The sequence below is a fragment of the Protomyctophum parallelum genome (assembly GCF_964188405.1).
Source record: "Protomyctophum parallelum genome assembly, chromosome: 16".
Taxonomy (NCBI): Eukaryota; Metazoa; Chordata; class Actinopteri; order Myctophiformes; family Myctophidae; genus Protomyctophum; species Protomyctophum parallelum.
This window is the reverse complement of record NC_139711.1, coordinates 24,492,209-24,515,674: the sequence shown is the minus strand read 5'-3', so window position 1 is coordinate 24,515,674 and position 23,466 is coordinate 24,492,209. Positions and strand designations below refer to the sequence as shown.

Genomic DNA, 23,466 nt, shown 5'->3' with positions numbered 1-23,466 from the left:
ATCCCTTCTGTCTGGAGAACGGCCAAAGTGGTTGCAATCCCTAAACCTGGCAAAGACCCATCATCCCCAAAGAGCTACCGACCCATTTCCCTCCTCTGCATCACCTACAAGAGAGGCTGCTACTCCAACGCCTCATGCCACTCATAGACACCAAACTGACTAAAGACCAAGCTGGTTTCCGTCCCGGCCGCTCCTGTGCTGGACAGAGCTCAACCTCACCCAACACATTGAGGATGGGTTTGAGGGAAAACAAATAACTGGAGCAGCAACTGGAGGGCGAAGCAAGCACGCAGGCAGCTTGTGCCTGCCTGCCTGCGTGCGTGCCTGCCTGCCTTCCTCATGTGGAAGCTGCGTAGTTGAGTTTGTGTGTGTCTTTCTTTTTCTGTCTTTCTTTCTTAGGACGAAGATCAAGGTAGACGCCGTTGGAAGGCTCAACACAAGCCGATGCCCCTAGAGATCCATCCCAAAGCTTCCCTCAGGGAGTCCAGCAAGCCAGCTAGCCAGCAAGCCCGCCCAGTCAGCCAACGCAGCCAGCCAGCTCCGCCAGTCAGCCAGTGTAGAAAGTCAGGCTGCCAAGCCAGCGCACATCAGCCCTTGCAGTCAACCATTGTAGCCATACCAGCCTTGCTCAGTCAGCTCAGCCAGGCCTCTCTCGAGGCCTGGCTCTCTGTCTGCCTGGCCCGGTCTGCCCCGCCCTGCCTTGCAGCAACAGAACCAGCCTTGCTGGCAAGCCAGCCAGCTCAGAATACGAGCTCAGCAAGCCAGCGCAGCTGGCAAGCACGCAGTTAGTCTAAACCAGTTTCAGACTGGCAGGCCAAGGCAGACAGACAGGAAGACCGAGGCGCCTAGGCAGGCAGACAGGCCAGGAAGGCAACAAAGTGCAGGCAGGGGGACTGTCCGGCCTAAGGCTGCGCTGCAAGGGTTGGAGCCTGGCCAGCTCCTGCTGGTCTAGACTGAGTGGCTGTGGCTGCACAGTAAGGCTGCGGTAACCTAGTCTGGGCTTGCTGCTGCACTGGCTTGCTCAGCTCGCATTCTGAGCTGGCTGGCTTTCCAGAAAGGCTGGTTCTGTTGCTGCAAGGCAGGGCAGGGCAGACCGGGCCAGGCAGACAGAGAGCCAGGCCTCAAGAGAGGCCTGGCTGAGCTGACTGAGCAAGGCTGGTATGGCTGCAATGGCTGACTGCAAGGGCTGATATGCTCTGGCTTGGCAGCCTGACTTTCTACACTGGCTGACTGGCGGAGCTGACTGGCTGCGTTGGCTGACTGGGCAGGCTTGCTGGCTAGCTGGCTTGCTGTGCTCCCTGAGGGAAGCTTTGGGATGGATCTCTAGGGGCATCGGCTAGTGTTGAGCCTTCCTATGGCGTCTACCTTGATCTCCGTCCTAAGAAAGAAAGACAGAAAAAGAAAGACACACACAAACCCAACTATGCAGCTTCCACCTGAGGAACCGAGACGCAAGAAAAGAACTGAGCGTCACTTGGGATGGTCACAAACTCTCCAAACATACCCACCCCATGTATCTTGGAGTTACACTGGACAGGACACTCTTCTTCAAAAAAAACACCTGGAGAACACAAAAGCCACGGTCAACACCCACAATAACATCCTGTGAAAACTAGTGAACTCCCAAGTGGGGCGCAGACCCACAAACAATCCGTGCAACTGCCATGGCCCTGTCTTTCTCTACAGCAGAGTATTCCTGCTCAAGCTGGAGCCGATCACGTCACACCAAATTGGTCGACACAGCCCTAAATGACACCTGTCGCATCATCACGGGATGGGTCAAGAAAACACCTGTCCCGTCCGTGCCTTTATGCGCTAGCCGGCACCTCCCCCCGCACATCAGACGACTGTGTAACGCTCAAGATGAATGGAAAACACAGGAGATAGACAGTGAAGTCTGGAATGAAATGATAGAGAACACCTCACACACACAGTTTCCTTTCGTGGCTGTTTACATTCGAGGGTCGCCGGTCCTCTCAAACGGAACAGTTTAACGTCATGCCCAGGACGAAAAGATATAGAGAACACCATAATGACAAATGACAAATAACAGCAGGAAGGCATGGGCCACAATCCACCGTCTTGGCAAAGACCACACCACCCATAATTCACAACGGTCACAGCAAATTCTGTTGCATCACAACTAGTGTAGGTATTGGATGGAGCCCGCACACCACAGGTATAAGAAAGACGTGATGCAGAGGAGGGAAATGGGTCGGTAGCTCTTCAGGGATAATGGGTCTTTGCCAGGTTTAGGGATTGCAACCACTTTGGCCTTTTTCCAGACAGAAGGGGTGGTTTTCTGTGCTGTGCATGTGTTCAGCATCCCCACAAGCCAGGGCCTTGAGTTAGGTCCCAGGTGCTGTATCGTTTCTGCCAGTAGGTCATCAATCCCTGCTGCTTTTCCGGGTTTCAACTTTCCCATTGCAGTTTCAAGTTCTTCTAGGTCGAAGGGTTTGGTTTGAGTGATGGCTGATTATGGTTGGTCTGATACCACTGTGCGATGGTATTCTATGTGGGTCGGTGGCGGTGTTGGTTACAACTGTTGGCCACCAGTTGTGACCAAGACCGCCACCAACCCACAGGAGAATACCATTGCACAGTGGTATCAGACCAACCACAATCAGCCAGCCTTCAAACCAAACCCTTCGACCTAGAAGAACGTGAAACTGCAATGGGAAAGTTGAAACCCGGAAAAGCAGCAGGGATTGATGACCTACTAGCAGAAATGATACAGCACCTGGGACCTAACGGAAAGACCTGGCTTGTGGGGATGCTGAACACATGCATAGCACAGAAAACCATCCCTTCTGCCTGGAAAAAGGCCAAAGTGGTTGCAATCCCTAAACCTGGCAAAGACCCATTATCCCCAAAGAGCTACCGACCCATTTCCCTCCTCTGCATCACCTACAAGCCTATCCCGTCACACCAAATTGGTCGACACAGCCCTAAATGACACCTGTGGCATCATCATAGGATGCATCAAGACAACACCTGACCCTGTCCCAACACCTGTTTACATTCGAGGGTCGCCGGTCCTCTCGAACGGAACAGTTTAACGTCATGCCCAGGACGAAAAGATATAGAACACCAACATGACAAATAACAGCAGGAAGGCATGGGCCACAATCCACCGTCTTGGCAAAGACCACACCACCCATAATTCCCAACGGTCACAGCAAACTCTATTGCATCACAACTGGTGTAGTTATTGGATGGAGCCCGCACACCACCAAAAAAAAGAAAAACAACATACTATAGTATGCCCTCCGTGACCATGGACTTTAGCCTTTCGCTTTTCTGCAATTTAACCTTTTTTCAAATCCTCAACAATGATGAAGAATCGCGCACTATAGCGTGCCACTTAATGACCTTGACCAATATCAATGACCTTGAGCAGTATAAATTACCTTCAATAAGACTAGTAAATGACCTTGACCAGTATAAATGACCTTGACAAGTACAAATGACCTTGACCAGTATAAATGACCTTCACCAGTAGAAATGACCGTGACCAGTATATGACTGTGACCAGTATAAATTACCTTCATGAGACTAGTAATTGACCTTGACCAGTATAAATGACCTTTAGAAGACTAGTAAATGATCTTCACCAGTATAAATGACCTTTAGAAGACTAGTAAATGATCTTCACCAGTATAAATTACCTTGACCAGTATGCGGTCCGTGACCATGGACTATAGCCTTTTGCTTTTCCTTGATTTTCACCTTTAAAAAATCCTCAACAATGATGAAGAATCGCACACTATAGCGCGCCGCTCAATGACCTGAGACCATGGACCAATGAATGAAATACAACACATTGAGCAGGGCACTGCAGGGAGTTGAACCCCGTTCCGGTAAACCAGAAGTCTGACACCAGTGCCTTAGTTTTTGTGTTGTTGTTCATTTAAAGGTCCAGGTGTGCATACGCATGTGCCCCTGTGTGTGTAGGTGCATGTGTGCATGTGTGTGCACGCTTCAATGACCACTGTTGGACCCAATGGCGATCAAGGACCTCAGGGAGCCACCCATAATTCACAACAGTCACAGCGAACTCTGTTGCATCACAACTGGTGGCCAACAGTCGTAACCAACACCGCCACGACCCACAGGAGAATACCATCGCACAGTGGTATCAGACCAACCACAATCAGCCAGCCCTCAAACCAAACCCTTCGACCTAGAAGAACTCAAAACTGCAATGGGAAAGTTGAAACCCGGAAAAGCAGCAGGGATTGATGACATACTGGCAGAAATTATACAGCACCTGGAACCTAACGCAAAGACCTGGCTCGTGGGGATGCTGAACACATGCATGGCACAGAAAACCATCCCTTCTGTCTGGAGAAAAGCCAAAGTGGTTGCAATCCCCAAACCTGGCAAAGACCCATCATCCTCAAAGAGCTACCGACCCATTTCCCTCCTCTGCATCACCTACAAGAGAGGCTGCTACTCCAACGCCTCATACCACTCATAGACACCAAGCTGACTAAAGACCAAGCTGGTTTCCGTCCCGTCCTGTGCTGGACAGAGCTCAACCTCACCCAACACATTGAGGATGGGTTTGAGGGAAAACAAATAACTGGAGCAGCAACTGGAGGGCGAAGCAAGCACGCAGGCAGCTTGTGCCTGCCTGCGTGCCTGCCTGCCTTCCTCATGTGGAAGCTGCATAGTTGAGTTTGTGTGTGTGTTTCTTTTTCTGTCTTTCTTTCTTAGGACGAAGATCAAGGTAGACGCCGTTGGAAGGCTCAACACAAGCCGATGCCCCTAGAGATCCATCCCAAAGCTTCCCTCAGGGAGTCCAGCAAGCCAGCTAGCCAGCAAGCCCGCCCAGTCAGCCAACGCAGCCAGCCAGCTCCGCCAGTCAGCCAGTGTAGAAAGTCAGGCTGCCAAGCCAGCGCACATCAGCCCTTGCAGTCAACCATTGTAGCCATACCAGCCTTGCTCAGTCAGCTCAGCCAGGCCTCTCTCGAGGCCTGGCTCTCTGTCTGCCTGGCCCGGTCTGCCCCGCCCTGCCTTGCAGCAACAGAACCAGCCTTGCTGGCAAGCCAGCCAGCTCAGAATACGAGCTCAGCAAGCCAGCGCAGCTGGCAAGCACGCAGTTAGTCTAAACCAGTTTCAGACTGGCAGGCCAAGGCAGACAGACAGGAAGACCGAGGCGCCTAGGCAGGCAGACAGGCCAGGAAGGCAACAAAGTGCAGGCAGGGGGACTGTCCGGCCTAAGGCTGCGCTGCAAGGGTTGGAGCCTGGCCAGCTCCTGCTGGTCTAGACTGAGTGGCTGTGGCTGCACAGTAAGGCTGCGGTAACCTAGTCTGGGCTTGCTGCTGCACTGGCTTGCTCAGCTCGCATTCTGAGCTGGCTGGCTTTCCAGAAAGGCTGGTTCTGTTGCTGCAAGGCAGGGCAGGGCAGACCGGGCCAGGCAGACAGAGAGCCAGGCCTCAAGAGAGGCCTGGCTGAGCTGACTGAGCAAGGCTGGTATGGCTGCAATGGCTGACTGCAAGGGCTGATATGCTCTGGCTTGGCAGCCTGACTTTCTACACTGGCTGACTGGCGGAGCTGACTGGCTGCGTTGGCTGACTGGGCAGGCTTGCTGGCTAGCTGGCTTGCTGTGCTCCCTGAGGGAAGCTTTGGGATGGATCTCTAGGGGCATCGGCTAGTGTTGAGCCTTCCTATGGCGTCTACCTTGATCTCCGTCCTAAGAAAGAAAGACAGAAAAAGAAAGACACACACAAACCCAACTATGCAGCTTCCACCTGAGGAACCGAGACGCGAGAAAAGAACTGAGCGTCACTTGGGATGGTCACAAACTCTCCAACCATACCCACCCCATGTATCTTGGAGTTACACTGGACAGGACACTCTTCTTCAAAAAAACACCTGGAGAACACAAAAGCCACGGTCAACACCCACAATAACATCCTGTGAAAACTAGTGAACTCCCAAGTGGGGCGCAGACCCACAAACAATCCGTGCAACTGCCATGGCCCTGTCTTTCTCTACAGCAGAGTATGCCTGCTCAAGCTGGAGCCGATCACGTCACACCAAATTGGTCGACACAGCCCTAAATGACACCTGTCGCATCATCACGGGATGGGTCAAGACAACACCTGTCCCGTCCGTGCCTTTATGCGCTAGCCGGCACCTCCCCCCGCACATCAGACGACTGTGTAACGCTCAAGATGAATGGAAAACACAGGAGATAGACAGTGAAGTCTGGAATGAAATGATAGAGAACACCTCACACACACAGTTTCCTTTCGTGGCCGTTTACATTCGAGGGTCGCCGGTCCTCTCGAACGGAACAGTTTAACGTCATGCCCAGGACGAAAAGATATAGAGAACACCATAATGACAAATAACAGCAGGAAGGCATGGGCCACAATCCACCGTCTTGGCAAAGACCACACCACCCATAATTCACAACGGTCACAGCAAACTCTGTTGCATCACAACTGGTGTAGGTATTGAATGGAGCCCGCACACCACAGGTATAAGAAAGACGTGATGCAGAGGAGGGAAATGGGTCGGTAGCTCTTCAGGGATAATGGGTCTTTGCCAGGTTTAGGGATTGCAACTACTCCAGCCTTTTTCCAAACAGAAGGGATGGTTTTCTGTGCTATGCATGTGTTCAGCATCCCCACAAGCCAGGTCCTTGCGATAGGTCCCAGGTGCTGTATCATTTCTGTCAGTATGCCATCAATCCCTGCTGCTTTTCCGGGTTTCAACTTTCCCATTGCAGTTTCACGTTCTTCTAAGTCGAAGGGTTTGGTTTGAGGGCTGGCTGATTGTGGTTGGTCTGATACCACTGTGCGATGGTATTCTATGTGGGTCGGTGGCGGTGTTGGTTACAACTGTTGGCCACCAGTTGTGACCAAGACCGCCACCGACCCACAGGAGAATACCATCGCACAGTGGTATCAGACCAACCACAATCAGCCAGCCCTCAAACCAAACCCTTCGACCTAGAAGAACTTGAAACTGCAATGGGAAAGTTGAAACCCGGAAAAGCAGCAGGGATTGATGACCTACTGGCAGAAATGTTACAGCACCTGGGACCCAACGCAAAGACCTGGCTTGTGGGGATGCTGAACACATGCATAGCACAGAAAACCATCCCTTCTGTCTGGGAAAAGGCCAAAGTGGTTGCAATCCCTAAACCTGGCAAAGACCCATTATCCACAAAGAGCTACCGACCCATTTCCCTCTGCATCACCTACAAGGCTATATGAGAAGCTGCTACTCCAACGCCTTGTTGCCACTCATAGATACCAAGCTGACTAAAGACCAAGCTGGTTTCCGTCCCAGCCGCTCCTGTGCTGGACAGAGCTCAACCTCACCCAACACATTGAGGATGGGTTTGAGGGGAAACAAATAACTGGAGCAGCATTCAGAGATCTCTCTGCTGCCTACGACACTGTCCAACACCGCACAATGGTCAGGAAAAGCCTCCTCAACAACAGGCGCTTCTATGTCCAGTTAAATGACCAGAGGAGTAAATGGAAAGCCCAAAAGAACGGCCTCCAACAAGGTAGCGTGCTCGCCCCCCTCCTTTTCAATATCTACACAAACGACCAGCCACTACCCAATGCCTAATGCCAGCGTTTCATCTACGCCGACAACCTCTGCATTACGACCCAACAAGCAGACTTCCAGAAGATTGAGTCTGTCCTTGAAAGTGCCCTCCAAGAAATGTCAAGCTACTACAATACAACCACCTGAAACCCAACCTATAGAGAACACCTCACACACACATAATTTCCTTTCGTGGCCGTTTACATTCGAGGGTCGCTGGTCCTCTCGAACGGAACAGTTTAACGTCATGCCCAGGACGAAAAGATATAGAGAACACCAACATGTCAAATAACAGCAGGAAGGCATGGGCCACAATCCACCGTCTTGGCAAATACCACACCACCCATAATTCACAACGGTCACAGCAAACTCTGTTGCATCACAACTGGTGTAGGTATTGGATGGAGCCCGCACACCACAGGTATAAGAAAGACGTTCTTTGTTGAAATACTGACAGCGTTTCGATCCATTTGATCTTCATCAGGTCATGTGTACACAAAACATACACTTTTATACTAAGGGAGTGCCCCCATTAAACAATCAAAATACCACATTTTGGTGCCCCTCCCATCACTGCAGGTGTGACACGTCAACCCTGAGTGAGTAGGTGGGGACCCAGACATATTGATGTAAATATAGTCTGTTCAGAAATTGTAGTGCCTCTCATAGAGCTTGTAGGTGATGCAGAGGAGGGAAATGGGTCGGTAGCTCTTCGGGGATAATGGGTCTTTGCCAGGTTTAGGGATTGCAACTACTCCAGCCTTTTTCCAAACAGAAGGGATGGTTTTCTGTGCTATGCATGTGTTCAGCATCCCCACAAGCCAGGTCCTTGCGATAGGTCCCAGGTGCTGTATCATTTCTGCCAGTATGCCATCAATCCCTGCTGCTTTTCCGGGTTTCAACTTTCCCATTGCAGTTTCACGTTCTTCTAAGTCGAAGGGTTTGGTTTGAGGGCTGGCTGATTGTGGTTGGTCTGATACCACTGTGCGATGGTATTCTATGTGGGTCGGTGGCGGTGTTGGTTACAACTGTTGGCCACCAGTTGTGACCAAGACCGCCACCGACCCACAGGAGAATACCATCGCACAGTGGTATCAGACCAACCACAATCAGCCAGCCCTCAAACCAAACCCTTCGACCTAGAAGAACTTGAAACTGCAATGGGAAAGTTGAAACCCGGAAAAGCAGCAGGGATTGATGACCTACTGGCAGAAATGTTACAGCACCTGGGACCCAACGCAAAGACCTGGCTTGTCGGGATGCTGAACACATGCATAGCACAGAAAACCATCCCTTCTGTCTGGGAAAAGGCCAAAGTGGTTGCAATCCCTAAACCTGGCAAAGACCCATTATCCACAAAGAGCTACCGACCCATTTCCCTCTGCATCACCTACAAGGCTATATGAGAAGCTGCTACTCCAACGCCTTGTTGCCACTCATAGATACCAAGCTGACTAAAGACCAAGCTGGTTTCCGTCCCAGCCGCTCCTGTGCTGGACAGAGCTCAACCTCACCCAACACATTGAGGATGGGTTTGAGGGGAAACAAATAACTGGAGCAGCATTCAGAGATCTCTCTGCTGCCTACGACACTGTCCAACACCGCACAATGGTCAGGAAAAGCCTCCTCAACAACAGGCGCTTCTATGTTCAGTTAAATGACCAGAGGAGTAAATGGAAAGCCGAAAAGAACGGCCTCCCACAAGGTAGCGCGCTCGCCCCCCTCCTTTTCAATATCTAAACAAACGACCAGCCACTTGAAACCCAACCCATCAAAAACCCAACTATGCAGCTTCCACCTGAGGAACCGAGACGCAAAAAAAGAACTGAGCATCACAAACTCTCAAACCATACCCACCCCATGTAACTTGGAGTTACACTGGACAGTTTAACGTCATGCCCAGGACGAAAAGTTATAGAGAACACCAACATGACAAACCCTACACTTAAACCCTCTATATTTAATAAAAAACAATTCTGGACAGGAATCCTGTATTGCAGGGGTGCCCAAAAGGTACATCGTGATCTACCAGTAATCACAAAGGCTGTGCAGGTAGACCATATGGCATGCCCCTGTATATAATCTATCACTTGAATTAAGGTGACTTGACACCAGCTCAAATGTTGCACACAAACATCAGTAGCAAAAGTACAAAGTTATTGTGACAGTAATAATTGCTATAGTGTGTGTTCAGTAACAGGAATATTCCTGTCTCTCCAGCTCTTTAATAAATAGAAAAGGGTTTAATCAGGAGTTGTAGTAGCCACAGGATAATCTAAGCGGTGGATATTGCTCTTGTCTTCATGTCTTTATGTATGTAAATTGTCTTGTTGTTTGTGTCAAATGCGTGTATATGTGTTCTGCATATACTTGGCTGCTGTGTTGCAAGATAATGGGAGTTACTGATACTATGGGAGTGAATGGGAGTGAAAGGGAGGTACTGTTACTATGGGACTGATACTATGGGAGTGCATGGGAGTGGATGGGAGTGAATGGGAGGTATTGTTACTATGGGACTGATACTATTTGAGTGAATGGGAGTGAATGGGAGGTACTGTTACTATGGGACTGATACGATGAGAGTGAATGGGACTGAATGGGGTGTACTGTTACTATGTGACTGAATGGGAGTGAATAAAAGTGAATGGGAGTGAATGGGACTGAATGAGAGGTACCGTTACTATGGGACTGTGTTTAACAAAAAACTGGTGACCGGGAGACCTCTGTTACTGAACAAACACTATAGCAATGATTTTGTCACAATATAGAGCTATTTAACACTGTTACTGAACACACACTATAGCAATGATTACTGTCACACTATAGAGCTATTTAACACTGTTACTGAACACACACTATAGCAATGATTACTGTCACACTATAGAGCTATTTAACACTGTTACTGAACACACACTATAGCAATGATTACTGTCACACTATAGAGCTATTTAACACTGTTACTGAACACACACTATAGCAATGATTACTGTCACACTATAGAGCTATTTAACACTGTTACTGAACACACACTATAGCAATGATTACTGTCACACTATAGAGCTATTTAACACTGTTACTGAACACACACTCTATAGCAATGATTACTGTCACAATACAGAGCAATTTAATTTAGGTAACCAAATTGACCCCAATAGTAGATCTTTACACTCTCAATAGTTCAATTGTTGTTAAGCATCTGCTTAATTTCCAAAAAACTACACAATTAGAGAATGTAGAAGATTGCTACTTTTGATCCTTGGATTTTATAATGCTGATTGTAGCATAGCGATAGTGGTTAGTGACTGAGCTTTGTTAACATGAGTGCCCGGGATCGTTTCCCACCAATTTCAAAGAATGTTTGTTGCTTCGTGCCAATTTTCACAGAATGTTTGTCCTTTTACCTACCAGACAATACTCTTCTCACCTCTAGTCGATTATTTATTCAGCGTTTGAGCCACGGACCAACATTTGAGGCCATCTAGTCTCTCAGACCCATTTGAGCCACTGACCACCATTGTGAGAGTCTATTAATGTGAAATGGTGGTCCGTGGCTCAAACATGTTATCACTTTTGAAGTTACTTGTTGTGTTTAGATATGTAAATACTACTCTTTAAAGCCGTGTTTCGGTAGTCGAGTGGGTACTGTCGACAGTTAGTAAACATTGAGGCCGGGCATAGTTGTTTATAAACCTTCGACACTAACCATTCAGCTACTGAAACACTGTTTTACAGTTTCGTACAAACATCATATATAAACATCATAACAAGTAACTTCAAGTGATAGACGTTTGAACACACAAACAACAACAGCGTTAAGTATTAAATAACATTTATCACTTACTTGCTCCGAAGACCGATGGTGACGTGGCACTTCCAAACAAACACTGACCAAACCTACCTCCACGCGTCTCTTCCGTATTTGAGGGCGGCGGCACTTTCTTCCGGTGTGAGGCCACGCCCGCGAGATTTAACCGCGAATCTATTGTAGCCATATTGTAGTCATATTGCCCCTACGTTACATCCGGGTCCCTTGGTCCCATCCGCTTCTAATGCAAAATAGCTACATATGAACGCGTGAATCTTTTTTTTTTTTTTACAATAACGTTATTTGTCAGAAAGGAAGCCATTGAGGGTTAAAATGGGTCTTAATGCTTCCAACTCATATAACTGTCACCAACAACACTTTTAATGATATTACATGAAGCAGACAGCCCTGTGATGAAACCTTTAGCATTACACTGTGGTTAATACGTTTTTATTCACAATGGAATGTTATTGTACTCTTAATATATCATGGTGTAGCACAGCACAGTAGATTCATATTTCAATCGATCTGGGATGTTAAAATTGTGCAAAACTCTGTTCAATGAATGGCCTCTTCTGCTACATTAAAATTACTAAACATTAAACGTTACTTATACCTGTTATTGAGACTCCTATAGAGCATGTTGACATGGATAGCTTAAGTATCTCTGTTAGTTAATGCAGTTTGATTGATTCAATTAATAGCCTATTTTATTAGACAAAAATGTAGAACAGTAGTGTCATAGAGTGGAAAATGCCATTTGGTTTAATGTCACAGAATGCAGTGCCACGTAGAGCAGCATGATAAATGGTTAACTTTATAGTGTGTTCAAAAATGGCAGATCTGCAAGTTCAGTGTCTTGAATGAGATGTGCTGTGAGTTTGCATATCTGCTATTGTCCAGCATAGGACCGTTGCACAGTGAAGTATAGACAAGGCTTTAGGATATATAAGTCGTTTTTAGAATATTCACTCCAGTGAATAGCATTTATCCATTTAGATAACTTTTTGATGTTATTTAATTACTTATTTTTTACACAGAAACATGTGTGTCTTTACAATAACTGTAATGTAATAATAATACTAATAATGTAATGTAATAATTATTAATTAAATAACCTTATTTTATTCTGAAGGCAACCGGATGTCTTAAATTAGCTAGCTCTCAGACAGGAAGTTCTAAATTAGCTCAAAAGACGGAGCCGGCTACTTCCTACTTCCCCTCTAGGTGCGTCATCAGCGCCATTGCAGGCTACAGCAGAACCGGAAAAAGATTTGTTCCTTCAAAGTAAAGGGCATACTAGCACACCTCTAGGCAATCTTTTTTTTTTACTCCCTTACAGTTTTTTGTATTGCGTTGTGCTTGAAATGTTCTGTAATTCGGCAAACTGTTAAAAAAAAACAGCTAATTTTAATTGAAATTGCATAAAGGATATGCTTTTATTTTATTTTTTTGACGGCCAAAAGTCAAGTTCCGGTAAAACCCGAGTGGTTTAGTACGAGAGTGGCGACACTAGCATTGACTCCCATTGGAACAATGGAATGCGGACGTACTCATTCTATCTCAATGGGATAGTTCCAATGTTTGGGACGAGATCAAAGTGTCGCCACTCTTACTAGATTACTCTGGGTGGGATGGGAATAAGGTTTTCAAATTGATCGGCGCGCAGTGGATCGAGTGTGGATTTAGTAGTTTGTATTGCAGTAAAAGGTAGGTTCACATGAAGCTATTATGTCTTGGTTTCTTAATAGTTAGTGCGTGTTTGTTTAATTTATAAATATAGTCTGTACTCGTGTCACGTATAATTATAAACTATAATAAGTGTCACGTAGAAGCCTAGCTAGCTAGTAGCCCAAACATTGGTTTAGAGTAGAGGAATCGAAAAATACCTCTACGAGAGTCTAAAATGTAGGCTAGGCTACAGTGTGTGTAGCCTTGACTGACTATACTGTGTCTTACAACGGTGTCGCTTGGCAATCGATAAATAAATCTACGAGTCTAAATCTTAGGATATGTATGATACATATCCTAAGATTTAGACTCGTAGATTTATTTATCGATTCCGAGTCTTTCCGACTCTCGTAGATGCATTTATCGATTCGATCAATAAATCTACGAGAGTCTAAATCTTAGGCTATTATCTACACACGATATTTCTCTTCTGCCGCGGAAGTGCCGCCCCGGTTCTGCTAAAGTGAAAGTGGTCTTTTTCTATGTAACCCTAACCCCGCTAATAAATATTTGAGACCGGACTAAAGCATATAGGGTACAAAATGGCAAATAGTTTATTTAATAGAAAAAATATGACTTTATTTGCATATAAAAATGTTTAAGTGTCAAGAGATTGAAAGGAACAAAATACCACACAAGGAAGAATAAAAGATTACATAATGCACCACCATACGCTCTATAAAATGTCACAGGCAATAACTAAATATAGGGGAATAAATTATTGCTTTACCAGATAACTCTCAATGGCTACACACAGGCAGTCGCCTCAATGGCTACATGCACACATCTACACAGGCAAAATAGGCCTCCACCTGTAGCTGTGGTAACAATGGCATGATAGTTACAACTTACACAATACACTTGCAGGTCAAATACAACAGAATATATATCAACCCGTTTTTGTTCAGTTTAGCACACGCATGGTATAATACTCATTACTCACATTAATCCAGTTTAAATGCCTACATGTTACTGGGGAGGCCACTCCCCAAACAATTCAGGACAGGTAAACATCCACATAACAGCACCAAAAGTGCCACTGCAAACTTAATATAAAAATATTATCATTGTAGACCATACAAGATAGCAGTATAAAACGAAGATGCAATACATCCAGCAAACAGGCTTACCAATTAACAGGTTGGCACTCAAACATCAGCCCTCTCAACATGCTACCAGCAATGTTGTGAGGCCCCACAGATTTCAGACTGTTACCTGCCTGTTCAGAAAGGCTTTAAATACTCTGGTCACTGATGTAATTTTACCTCTGCCTCTCTAGAGTCTAGGGGCTACATCTAGAACAACTAATTTCCACAGTAGGCAGTAGCTACCTTCTGTCATGATACATAGCTTTCCTTTCAATTATATTCTTCCATGAGCATTGCTCCATCTGTTCCCTTTAATATTGCGTACATCTAGGCAAGGGTATGTTATGTGCGTGACATCATCATACTCGGAAGTTACTGCTTACTGAGTGGTATCCATCCACAAATATAAATACTCAAGTAAAATGCAGATACGAAAACGGCACATAAATGTACTTTATTACTTCCACCACTGCAGATGAGTGAGTCAACAGAGGATGAGGTCCAGCGGTTGAGAAGCCAGCTGAAGGATAAAGATGACCAGCTGCAAACAGCTGGTCGGGCTGGCCTGGACCTCATCGAGCACCAGACGGCACTAGAGACTCAAATGGAGGGACAGCGAGTGGAGATGACCAATGCTATGGAGGTATGATGACTCTGAAGTGACCAATATACTACTGATTTCTGTCAAAGTTACGTTTGCATTATGCCAAATGTCAAAATGCCAATCGGAGCACAAATGACAAACTTTAGACCAGTGATTCCTAAACAATGTTTTTTCTCTTATTTTCACTAGTTTTAAAATGCTTAAAGGACAACTTTTTTTTTTTTTTTCAACCAAGGTTCATGTTTTAGGTTTTTGGAGAAAGTAAAAGATGAGTGTTCTTTTTTTATCATTTGCTACTTTCTTTCGTTTTAGCGATTTTTGCTATTTTTGACAGGGCGGGCGGGGGCATTCGAACATAGCACTAAATATGTATTTATTTTATAGCGATGATTTACTATAGTGTGTGTATATATAGGGGTCTAGTAGGACTATAGTAAATGACAAAAAAAAATACATACAGTATTTAGCCACTTGTCCATCCATCTTCAACCGCTTATTCATAGTCGGGTCGCGAGGGCAACAGCTCCACCAGAGTGCTCCAGACTTCCCTCTCCAGAGCAACATTAGTGACTTCTTCCTGGGGGATCCTGAGATGTTCCATGGCCAGTGAGTCTGCGTTTCCTCCAACTGCGCCTTGGTCTTCCCCGGGGTCTCCTCCCAATGGGACGTGCATCAAGGACCTCCCTAGGGAGACGGCCGAGAGGAATCCTAACTAGATGCCCGAACCACCTAAGGTGGCTCCTTTCCAGGCGAAGAAGCCAACAAAAGGGGGGGAAAAATACATATTTAGCCACTTGTTCGAATGCCCCTGCCCCCCTGTCAAAAATGTCTAAAAACGCTAAAACGAAAGAAAGCAGCAAATAAATAAAAATGTAACACTCACCTTTTACTTTCACTAATAACTTAAAACATGAACCTTGGTTGAAAACTAAAGTTGTCCTTTAAGTGGGTAATTCTTAACCCAATCGGGGCCCATGACGTAAATCAAGTGCACGGTCATGTGCCCGAGACGGAGATTGATAATCTCCGTCAAATTAGTGCTATGAAAACTGATCTCTACAGCCTAGAGGTGCTGACGATGGGCACATTTTATTAATGGATTAAATAGGCCCGGGCCCTCAAGGTGTTAATGTGTTTTTGTAAGTTTGGGTTTCAGGGAGACACCAAATTTCACTTTTGGGTCTCACGCTGATATGTTTGTGAAACCCTTGTTGTACCTCTATTTCTCTTGGATTATTACAGATATTGTAATCTTGTGTCTTTTAGGCTTTGGAGCAGGATAAATATTCTCTGAAGCGGGAGCTGGAGTTGAAAATCCAGATTCTGGAGTCCTTGTCTTCAGACTATAAATCTATTAAAAGCCAACAGAGACAACAGCTGCAGCAACAAGAAGAACAGTTGGAGAGGAAACATAGCATTGTGCTGGCTGAACTCAAGGAAAAGGTACTAGTGGGGGCAGTTAATCAAAACTAATCGATTTAGTTGATCTAATTTAATAAAATAATCAATCCCTATTTTGAGGCTGTCTGTTCATTGAGATGTTGTGGTCAGTTCATTGAATGTGTCTGTCTGCTCATTCAGGTGGAGAGGATGCAGTCAGACTTGGAGGAATCGCAGCTGAATGAGAAACAGCTCAGACATAAACTGGACGTCCAGACTGTGACTCTGAGCAACAAGATAGAGGAACTACGAGCTTTGACCGAACACGCCCAGGACACCATGTCCTCCGAGATGCTGGAACTGCAGACTAAGAACATGGAGCTGGAGGAAGTTAAGGTAAAGATGTTAAAGAACACTAGAGTTCAACTACTGAAGCCCTACCTGCAAACTTTGTTGACTAGGGTCTGTACTTGGTCCATTCCCTTTCCCTGTGCACCAAATCTCTTCACTGAAAATAGGCAATCAGCAGTAATGCATTTCACCCATCAAATATTTGTTTGACAGTTTAAAAACAACATACAAGTCTTAATCCCGCAAAACGTTAGTGGGATTAAGACTGGTATGTTGTTTTTTTGCCTACTGACTGTGAACGATATTTGCACTTGTATCATGCCTAACATCAATTAAAATATTCAATGAAACAACGTCTTTGGTCAACATATAGTATAATACATTTATATTTTAATATGTGGACAATCTAATCCTACCACCGTCTGCATTTCCAAAAGTAATTTAATTGTTGCTTGTCTTCATCCCTAGATGGAACTGGAGCAATCATTACAGGAAGCTCAGTACAAAGAGCAGCAGATGCTACTGACAAATTGCAATCTGCAGCGTCAACTCCAGCGAATTACAGACGACAAAGAGGAGAGAGAGAAAGAGGCAGTTTCCTGGTTCAATGCACTAGAGGTAAACCATGACATCATTACCATCACTGTATTTTATTTCAGTGGTTCTCAAAGGTTGGTCTGGGGAACCCTCAGGGGTTCCAGGGGATCCCCAGCTAAATTAAGTATTACAGCTTCAAAATCTGTTTAAACACTAACCCTATACTTAAGCTATTCAGAAATAGCCAGTCTACAAGCCCACAACACAATGTGATGTGTTGTGAGCTTGTAGATCGGCTGCTCCCTGTCACAGATTGGGAGGGGGGGGGGGGGGGGGGGGGGGACCTGAAAATGTGTGAAAACCACTGTTTGTCCTCACAATACAACATTATGGTAAGACAGAAATTAAGTGCTACACAAAACACAAACCATAATGGGTCAGTTCTTGCAGCTAATTTTATATTTTGTTCTCGTATTGGGTAAGTTTAGTTGTCTGGAATGGAATTAGGAATGTTAATAGTTAATTGATTAATCGCCGTTAAGAAATTAGTCAATTAAACGTAACAGTTAATAACTAATTGAATTAATCGAAATGTCTCTGCTTTTGCATGTGATGTGACAGACAAGACACTTAATTATTAAGTGTCTTAAGTGCACTTAATTTCATTCTATTTCTCATACAAAGATGCCTTTGCCTGGCCCTGTATCGCAAATGGTCAAATAATTTGATCAAGGAATATAATATGCCTTTTCTTTCTGTATATCAGCAAAGTGTAGATTTATTTTAAAGTTAGACATTGAGGGAAATAGAGATTCTCATATTTTTATTGTAACGCCGCTCATCAACTAACCGGTTGATCGACGATAAGCTTATCAAAACGTATCAACTTTAATCAATAATTCCCATCCCTAAATGGAATGCTTGGTTTTTATGTGTCAAGTCATCCCCGTCTTCCATTCTTGTAGAAATCCCGTGAAGCCAACCAAGACCTACAGATTCAGCTGGAACAGCTTCTACAACAGGCACAAGACCCCAACAGCAAGGGAAACTCCCTCTTCGCTGAGGTAAAATAAAATGTATCTGCCAGGGGGATTCCTGTTTCTGCTTTTGATATCCCCCTCTGATCGTCGCTATTATGATAATGGAAATAAGAAAGTGTTCCCCCATTTATTTTATTTTTATATATTCTTTGTTGACCTGTTGTAGTGCCAACTTCTATTGAGAGTCCTAATGGTGATCTAAGCAGATTTCACAGTCCCAAGATGTGCACAATGAAACTTTCTCACATGCTTGCAAGCATCTGTTTTAATAAAAAATATTTACATTAAGTAACATGTTTATGCAACATCTTACAAAATAATATTTTAATCCAGCTAGTGTGTCACTATGAAGTGTAGCTACAAAAGCATATTTATCTGAAATCCTAAGCTAATGTGTTCATGAAAATGGCACCTCAAAAACAAATACATTTGTTATGCTGGTGGTGACCAATATTTCTTTTCATCATAGTTGGAGGACAAGCGTGCTGACATGGAAAGAAAACTCATTAGTATGAAGGTCCAGTACAAGTCTCTACAGACACAACATGCCTTCACCAAGCAACAGCTACACCGCATGAAGGTAACACACACACACACACACACACACACACAAATGCGTACTAATGAACTCAACTAGCATTTGATTAGGACACGATCACATATTGCACACAGAAACTAATACAAATATAAATCTGACGGTGTACAAATGGAACCAAATGACTAATTTGGTTCCATTTGTACACTCACTTAAAGACCTCTGTAAGGGTCGATTTAGAATCCTGTCGATGAATCATGGGAGTCCCTGGACCGACTTTGAGAACCACTGTGGGCATCATTAAAAAATGATCAATTCCTGTTCCTGGAAGATACGTTTTGCGATACCACATTTCTTTTATTCCATTTGAACAAAAAGAAGATTATGAGTATGTAATCATGGATGTATGTTATGTCAATCATACGAGTATGTATGTATCATGTGTGTTAGGTCCAGGTGGCCACTCTGATGCAGCTCCATGGCTCCCGGGCTGATCCAGCTCAGATGGAGAGGCTCCAGTCCATGTTGTCTGACAAAAACTCAGAGATCCAGAGCCTTGTAAGCAAACTCCAGAAACTGGAGAAAGTGGAGGTAAAATAATGAATCCCTTATTTTGAATATTTAAATGTCTTCCACTTACTTGACTGGGGGAAGGGAACGTCAGAGTTAGGGATGGGAATCCTCTGCTGTCTTACAACCATATTCTTTTTTCGCAAACAAACTTGAACCTTCATAGATGGAAATGGAAAAGAGGTCACAGCACTAGCATGTAAAAACGTCCATAAAACATTCCGATCTTGTTTTCCTCCCAGTGTGAAGGAAGGAGGATTAAGATGTTTAATGTGATCGCCCCTCTTATGTATGTCTACATATCTTATGCATCTATCAATTGTTGCAAGAGAATCATTGTTGGAAGTTACATATTGTGTCTGTGTGTTTGGATTGCAGATGATGTTTAAGTCGCAGCAGCCAGTGTGTCCTCCTCCAGCAGACAGTGAAAATCCGGATGAAACCTACTACACTGACCTGCTCCTAATGAAGCTAAACAACTCTACGTGAGTTTGACTCTTTATGTATTTGGTCTGTCATTTGCTCAGTTTGTCCCACTAATTGTTTTTTTTTTAGTAATTTAGTAATCATTTAAATACCGGTAACTTAAAACATTGCATGGATGCACCTGGGATGTATCCTCAGTGATCCCAAGGTTCTCCCAACATCATACGCTCACTCAGGTGACCCAGCCAGGGTGATCAAGTCCCGACGTACGTCCCAGTAGCTACCCTCGATCAGTCCCATTAGGGAAAAACCAGGGCCACACAATCCGTTCCTCCTGAACTACTCTGCCGGGACTGGGAGGTACTATTCTGATGTGTGGAAGGACTAGGCTCTGTGGGTTGACTCCTGTCCGGGCCCTTCCTACGTCTCACCAGGTCCAGTCCTGCTCTCACCAGGTCCAGCCCCTGTGCGTTGCACCAGACTCCCAGCACCAGGCACTTTATTCAGGAATGGTGGATTCTCGAGCCGCAATGGTTCTGCAGGCTCCACCTGGCCCATGATAGTGCCGCAGGCTCCGCTTGCGGCTTGAATGGCCCTCCTATAGGCCTCACCGTGGGTTTGTTGGGCTTCTTCCTCATGGAAGACACAGGGCTGGGATGCCAACCCATACTGCTCCTGGGTGCCGTCTACATTGCGGCGGCCACCCGTCTCTCCGGTGGCCACCAGACTATTCCTGGTTGTCACGTAGTATTTTCCTATGAGTCACTATTCACTAAGAAGTGTTAAGGACTGTGTGGCCTAAATGACTTAACACAGGGCCACTTTTATTTTAGTTAGTTTGGTGCTCTGTAAAGAATTATAAAGGTAAAATGTGCCTTCGTACAGGGATGTAGGGAAAGACACATGGTTGTACATGGTTCAGTGTGAGAACCTACACTTTTTTTTTTGTACACGATCCTTCCTGCCTTAGGATGTTAATGTGTGTTTATGTCTCCAGTAAGGATGCAGAACGTATGGGGGATGAACTGTCTCGTCAGAGAATGAAGGCTCTGTCAGAAAGCCAGAGATGTCTGGAGCTGGAGAGGAAACTCTTCGCAGCTGAACGACTGGTCAAGCAGGTCAGCTCTTCTTCCACATGGTTTCATTAAGTCTATAGTATTAAACACGTCACTTCAATATACTGTATGAAAAGAACATTTAACTTGAACCCATTTAGACCTGAGGCTGATTTAAAAAAAAACTCATAATAACTAATCATATCAGGTTTTTGGAATTAATGCAGTAACCTTTGCAGCATTGCTTCATTCTCAACAGGGACAAAGTGACAAGCTCAAACTACAGCTGCGAGTTGAGGATCTCCAACATCAGTATGAACCCAACGGTATGTACAGTACACGTACGTACATACATACTTACACCTAATCATCCGAGGTGGTGTATATGGGGGGGGGGGGTATGCCCTCTGAAAAAACCTAGACTACAGCACTTGGCACCCAAACATTACGTTATTTCAGATCGTCACTGCAAGAACCTGTTCCAGTGGATCAAATGTAGTTATTGTTTAGTCACAACAAGCTCTTCTTAATACTTCCCATTGGTTCAATGTTTATAAAACCCACAGACAAAAAAGCAAATCTACAAACTCATAATGTGTTGCTATGTGGTGGCCATCTTACCTCGGGGCAGCATAACATTGTGTCTATGGGGCAGTACTTTTTAAATAACCATAACCATAACTTTCAACCGATTTTCAAACGGTTTGGTTTGTTATAAACGTCAAAGACGTCTGCATACTTATACGACGTTCATATAAAAAACATATACATTTAGAAGATAAGCGTCCCGAATCATAGCCACGTTGACAACGTTTGTAATAAACCAACCCGTTTGTAAATCCGTCAAGATGAGGGAGTTATGACTATTTTTGTTTGAGCTGCCATTGAACATACTGTACTGTAGCCCCTCAGCAAGATGGTTACCGGGTGAACTAGGTCAGAGACTCCGCCTTGAGCCATCTAGCCTTTATATATGTCTATGGGGGGAACCAGCAATAGGACCACAACATAACATCATGCCTTTTGATCTGCAGAGGTGAACAAGCACGCCATCCAGAGGAGAAGAAAGGAAAAGATTCCTGTCGACATTATCCCTCATTCTGCCATCGAGGTGGATTTTACCTTATCTGTATACAATATTTGTTATATGTGATGTGATTAGTATCATTATGCTGCTGCTATTTTCTGTTTTAACCGCATGTGTATAATCTGCTACTATATAAGGTGGAGGCTGCTGCTTGTGGGATGAAGTCCAATAAACCAGTTGAAAACAAGCCCAGAGCCCAGCGCCTCACTGACACTCATGTCCTCAAACAAGGTATCTACATTTCATGGCTCTTTCCACTACAAGAACTAAGTGAACCATGTATGTAACGTATTTCACAGGTTCTGGATTTGACCTAATTTGGGACCTGCTCCGGAGGTGGTACCTCATGTTTTTTTTTGTTGCTTTGTTTCGTGGTTTACTGATTGAAGTCTCAGTAACAAGGAAGAAACAAAGACATATCGACAAATTTACATAATCTAGTACCAAAGTACAAATTTCTGAACCTTTTGTTAAATGTTTTAGTTCCAGACTCGGACCAACCGCCAGCCAAGTGTGTGAGAATCTCAGAGGAGCCTCCAGGCACAATTATCGACGTCCTTAGGTCAGTATACAAGCATCACAGTTTCTTGTCTCATTGGCTATTATGAAGAGAAATGAACAGAACTATTATCCCAAAACAGATTTAATATGTGTGTTTTGGTTTGTGCTATGCGCATGGACATAGTGAGGAATTCCACACCTGAAGTTCCACATGGTCATGTCATTTTGTTTTACTTGCCCTGTGTGAGGGGCAAAGGTATAATGTTATTTTCTTCTTCTTTACCCAAGCTCTTCTCAGACTGACTGCAAGGAAAAGAATGAAAAGGAGACGGAGACGGAGACACAAGAGAAAACAAACTGCCAGGGAAAGACAGCCTGGGCAGATGAGAGGAGGAAGAGACAGCACGCAGTTGAAGTTATCCATGTCGGCTCTAAGGAGACCATGGAAGAACAGTGTGCTCAGCAGTAGTGTAGTACTGAGAAATGATGGACTTATGTTGGGTGGGAATTTTTTTAATGTGTTAACCCTGCGGTTTAAATAAAGGCATAGATCGTCTGAGTGTGCTTGACGTTTTGCCTGTTGATAGGACTTACTGTACATCTATGATTTTGTTTTGACTTTGAGCACCTTCTTCACCTGGACTGGAGTCTTCACCTCTTAAACCTCTTCAGTTTGTCATGGAGGGAGCTCAAAGGACTGGATTTGTCGTACAAAATGACTGTCTTTCAAGCTCCTGGTCCGGAAGTGCTGGCAGTCATCTAGTTGCTGGAAGGGATGCTTGGCCAGATTGACAAAAATGTTTCTGTCGCGACATCATAGGCTTGCCAGGTCCACCAAGCTGAATTCTTACCCTTTCCATGAATAGGCCTAAAAGCTCAAGGAATAGAGATTAACCTGTTTTTATTTGGGGGTTTTTCTATTCACTTGGTCCACAGAATGAGAGGTCTGCTCTGACCAAATTAATAGAAAAAATCACACCCGTGTGAAGTGAGGGGCGCTAATTAACGTCTAACTCGTGTTGATTATGTGTTGCAAAACAAACATTACATTCTCTTTATTAATGGCATTTAATGTTTGTTAGGGACAAGATGATGTAAATTTTCCCTTTTTCAATGGTGTTTTTAAAACAAACATTGAACTAAAAACAATAACCTGTATATAGGAGGGACTAGCGCCCCTC

At 44.7% G+C, this 23,466-nt stretch overlaps 1 protein-coding gene across 1 annotated transcript; it reads left to right on the top strand.

The window, feature by feature from the left end:
* The first annotated feature begins 13,016 nt into the window (after positions 1–13,016).
* Positions 13,017–22,787, top strand: spdl1 (spindle apparatus coiled-coil protein 1). Its single transcript, XM_083785393.1, has 15 exons — positions 13,017–13,090; positions 14,675–14,842; positions 16,070–16,246; positions 16,385–16,579; positions 17,003–17,152; positions 18,037–18,135; positions 18,581–18,691; positions 19,097–19,237; positions 19,595–19,701; positions 20,640–20,760; positions 20,957–21,023; positions 21,732–21,808; positions 21,922–22,015; positions 22,268–22,346; positions 22,574–22,787. The coding sequence occupies exons 2-15, from the start codon at positions 14,675–14,677 to the stop codon at positions 22,752–22,754; spliced, it is 1,767 nt and encodes a 588-aa protein (XP_083641519.1). The 5' UTR covers positions 13,017–13,090; the 3' UTR covers positions 22,755–22,787.
* Positions 22,788–23,466: the final 679 nt, after the last annotated feature.

Excerpts from the sequence above, each read along its gene's own strand:
- spdl1 (XM_083785393.1), top strand. The coding sequence starts at position 14,675 with ATGAGTGAGTCAACAGAGGATGAGGTCCAGCGGTTGAGAAGCCAGCTG. Across the intron at positions 14,843-16,069 it reads AGATGACCAATGCTATGGAG|GCTTTGGAGCAGGATAAATA; the intron begins GTATGATGACTC and ends TGTGTCTTTTAG. Across the intron at positions 22,347-22,573 it reads ACAATTATCGACGTCCTTAG|CTCTTCTCAGACTGACTGCA; the intron begins GTCAGTATACAA and ends TCTTTACCCAAG.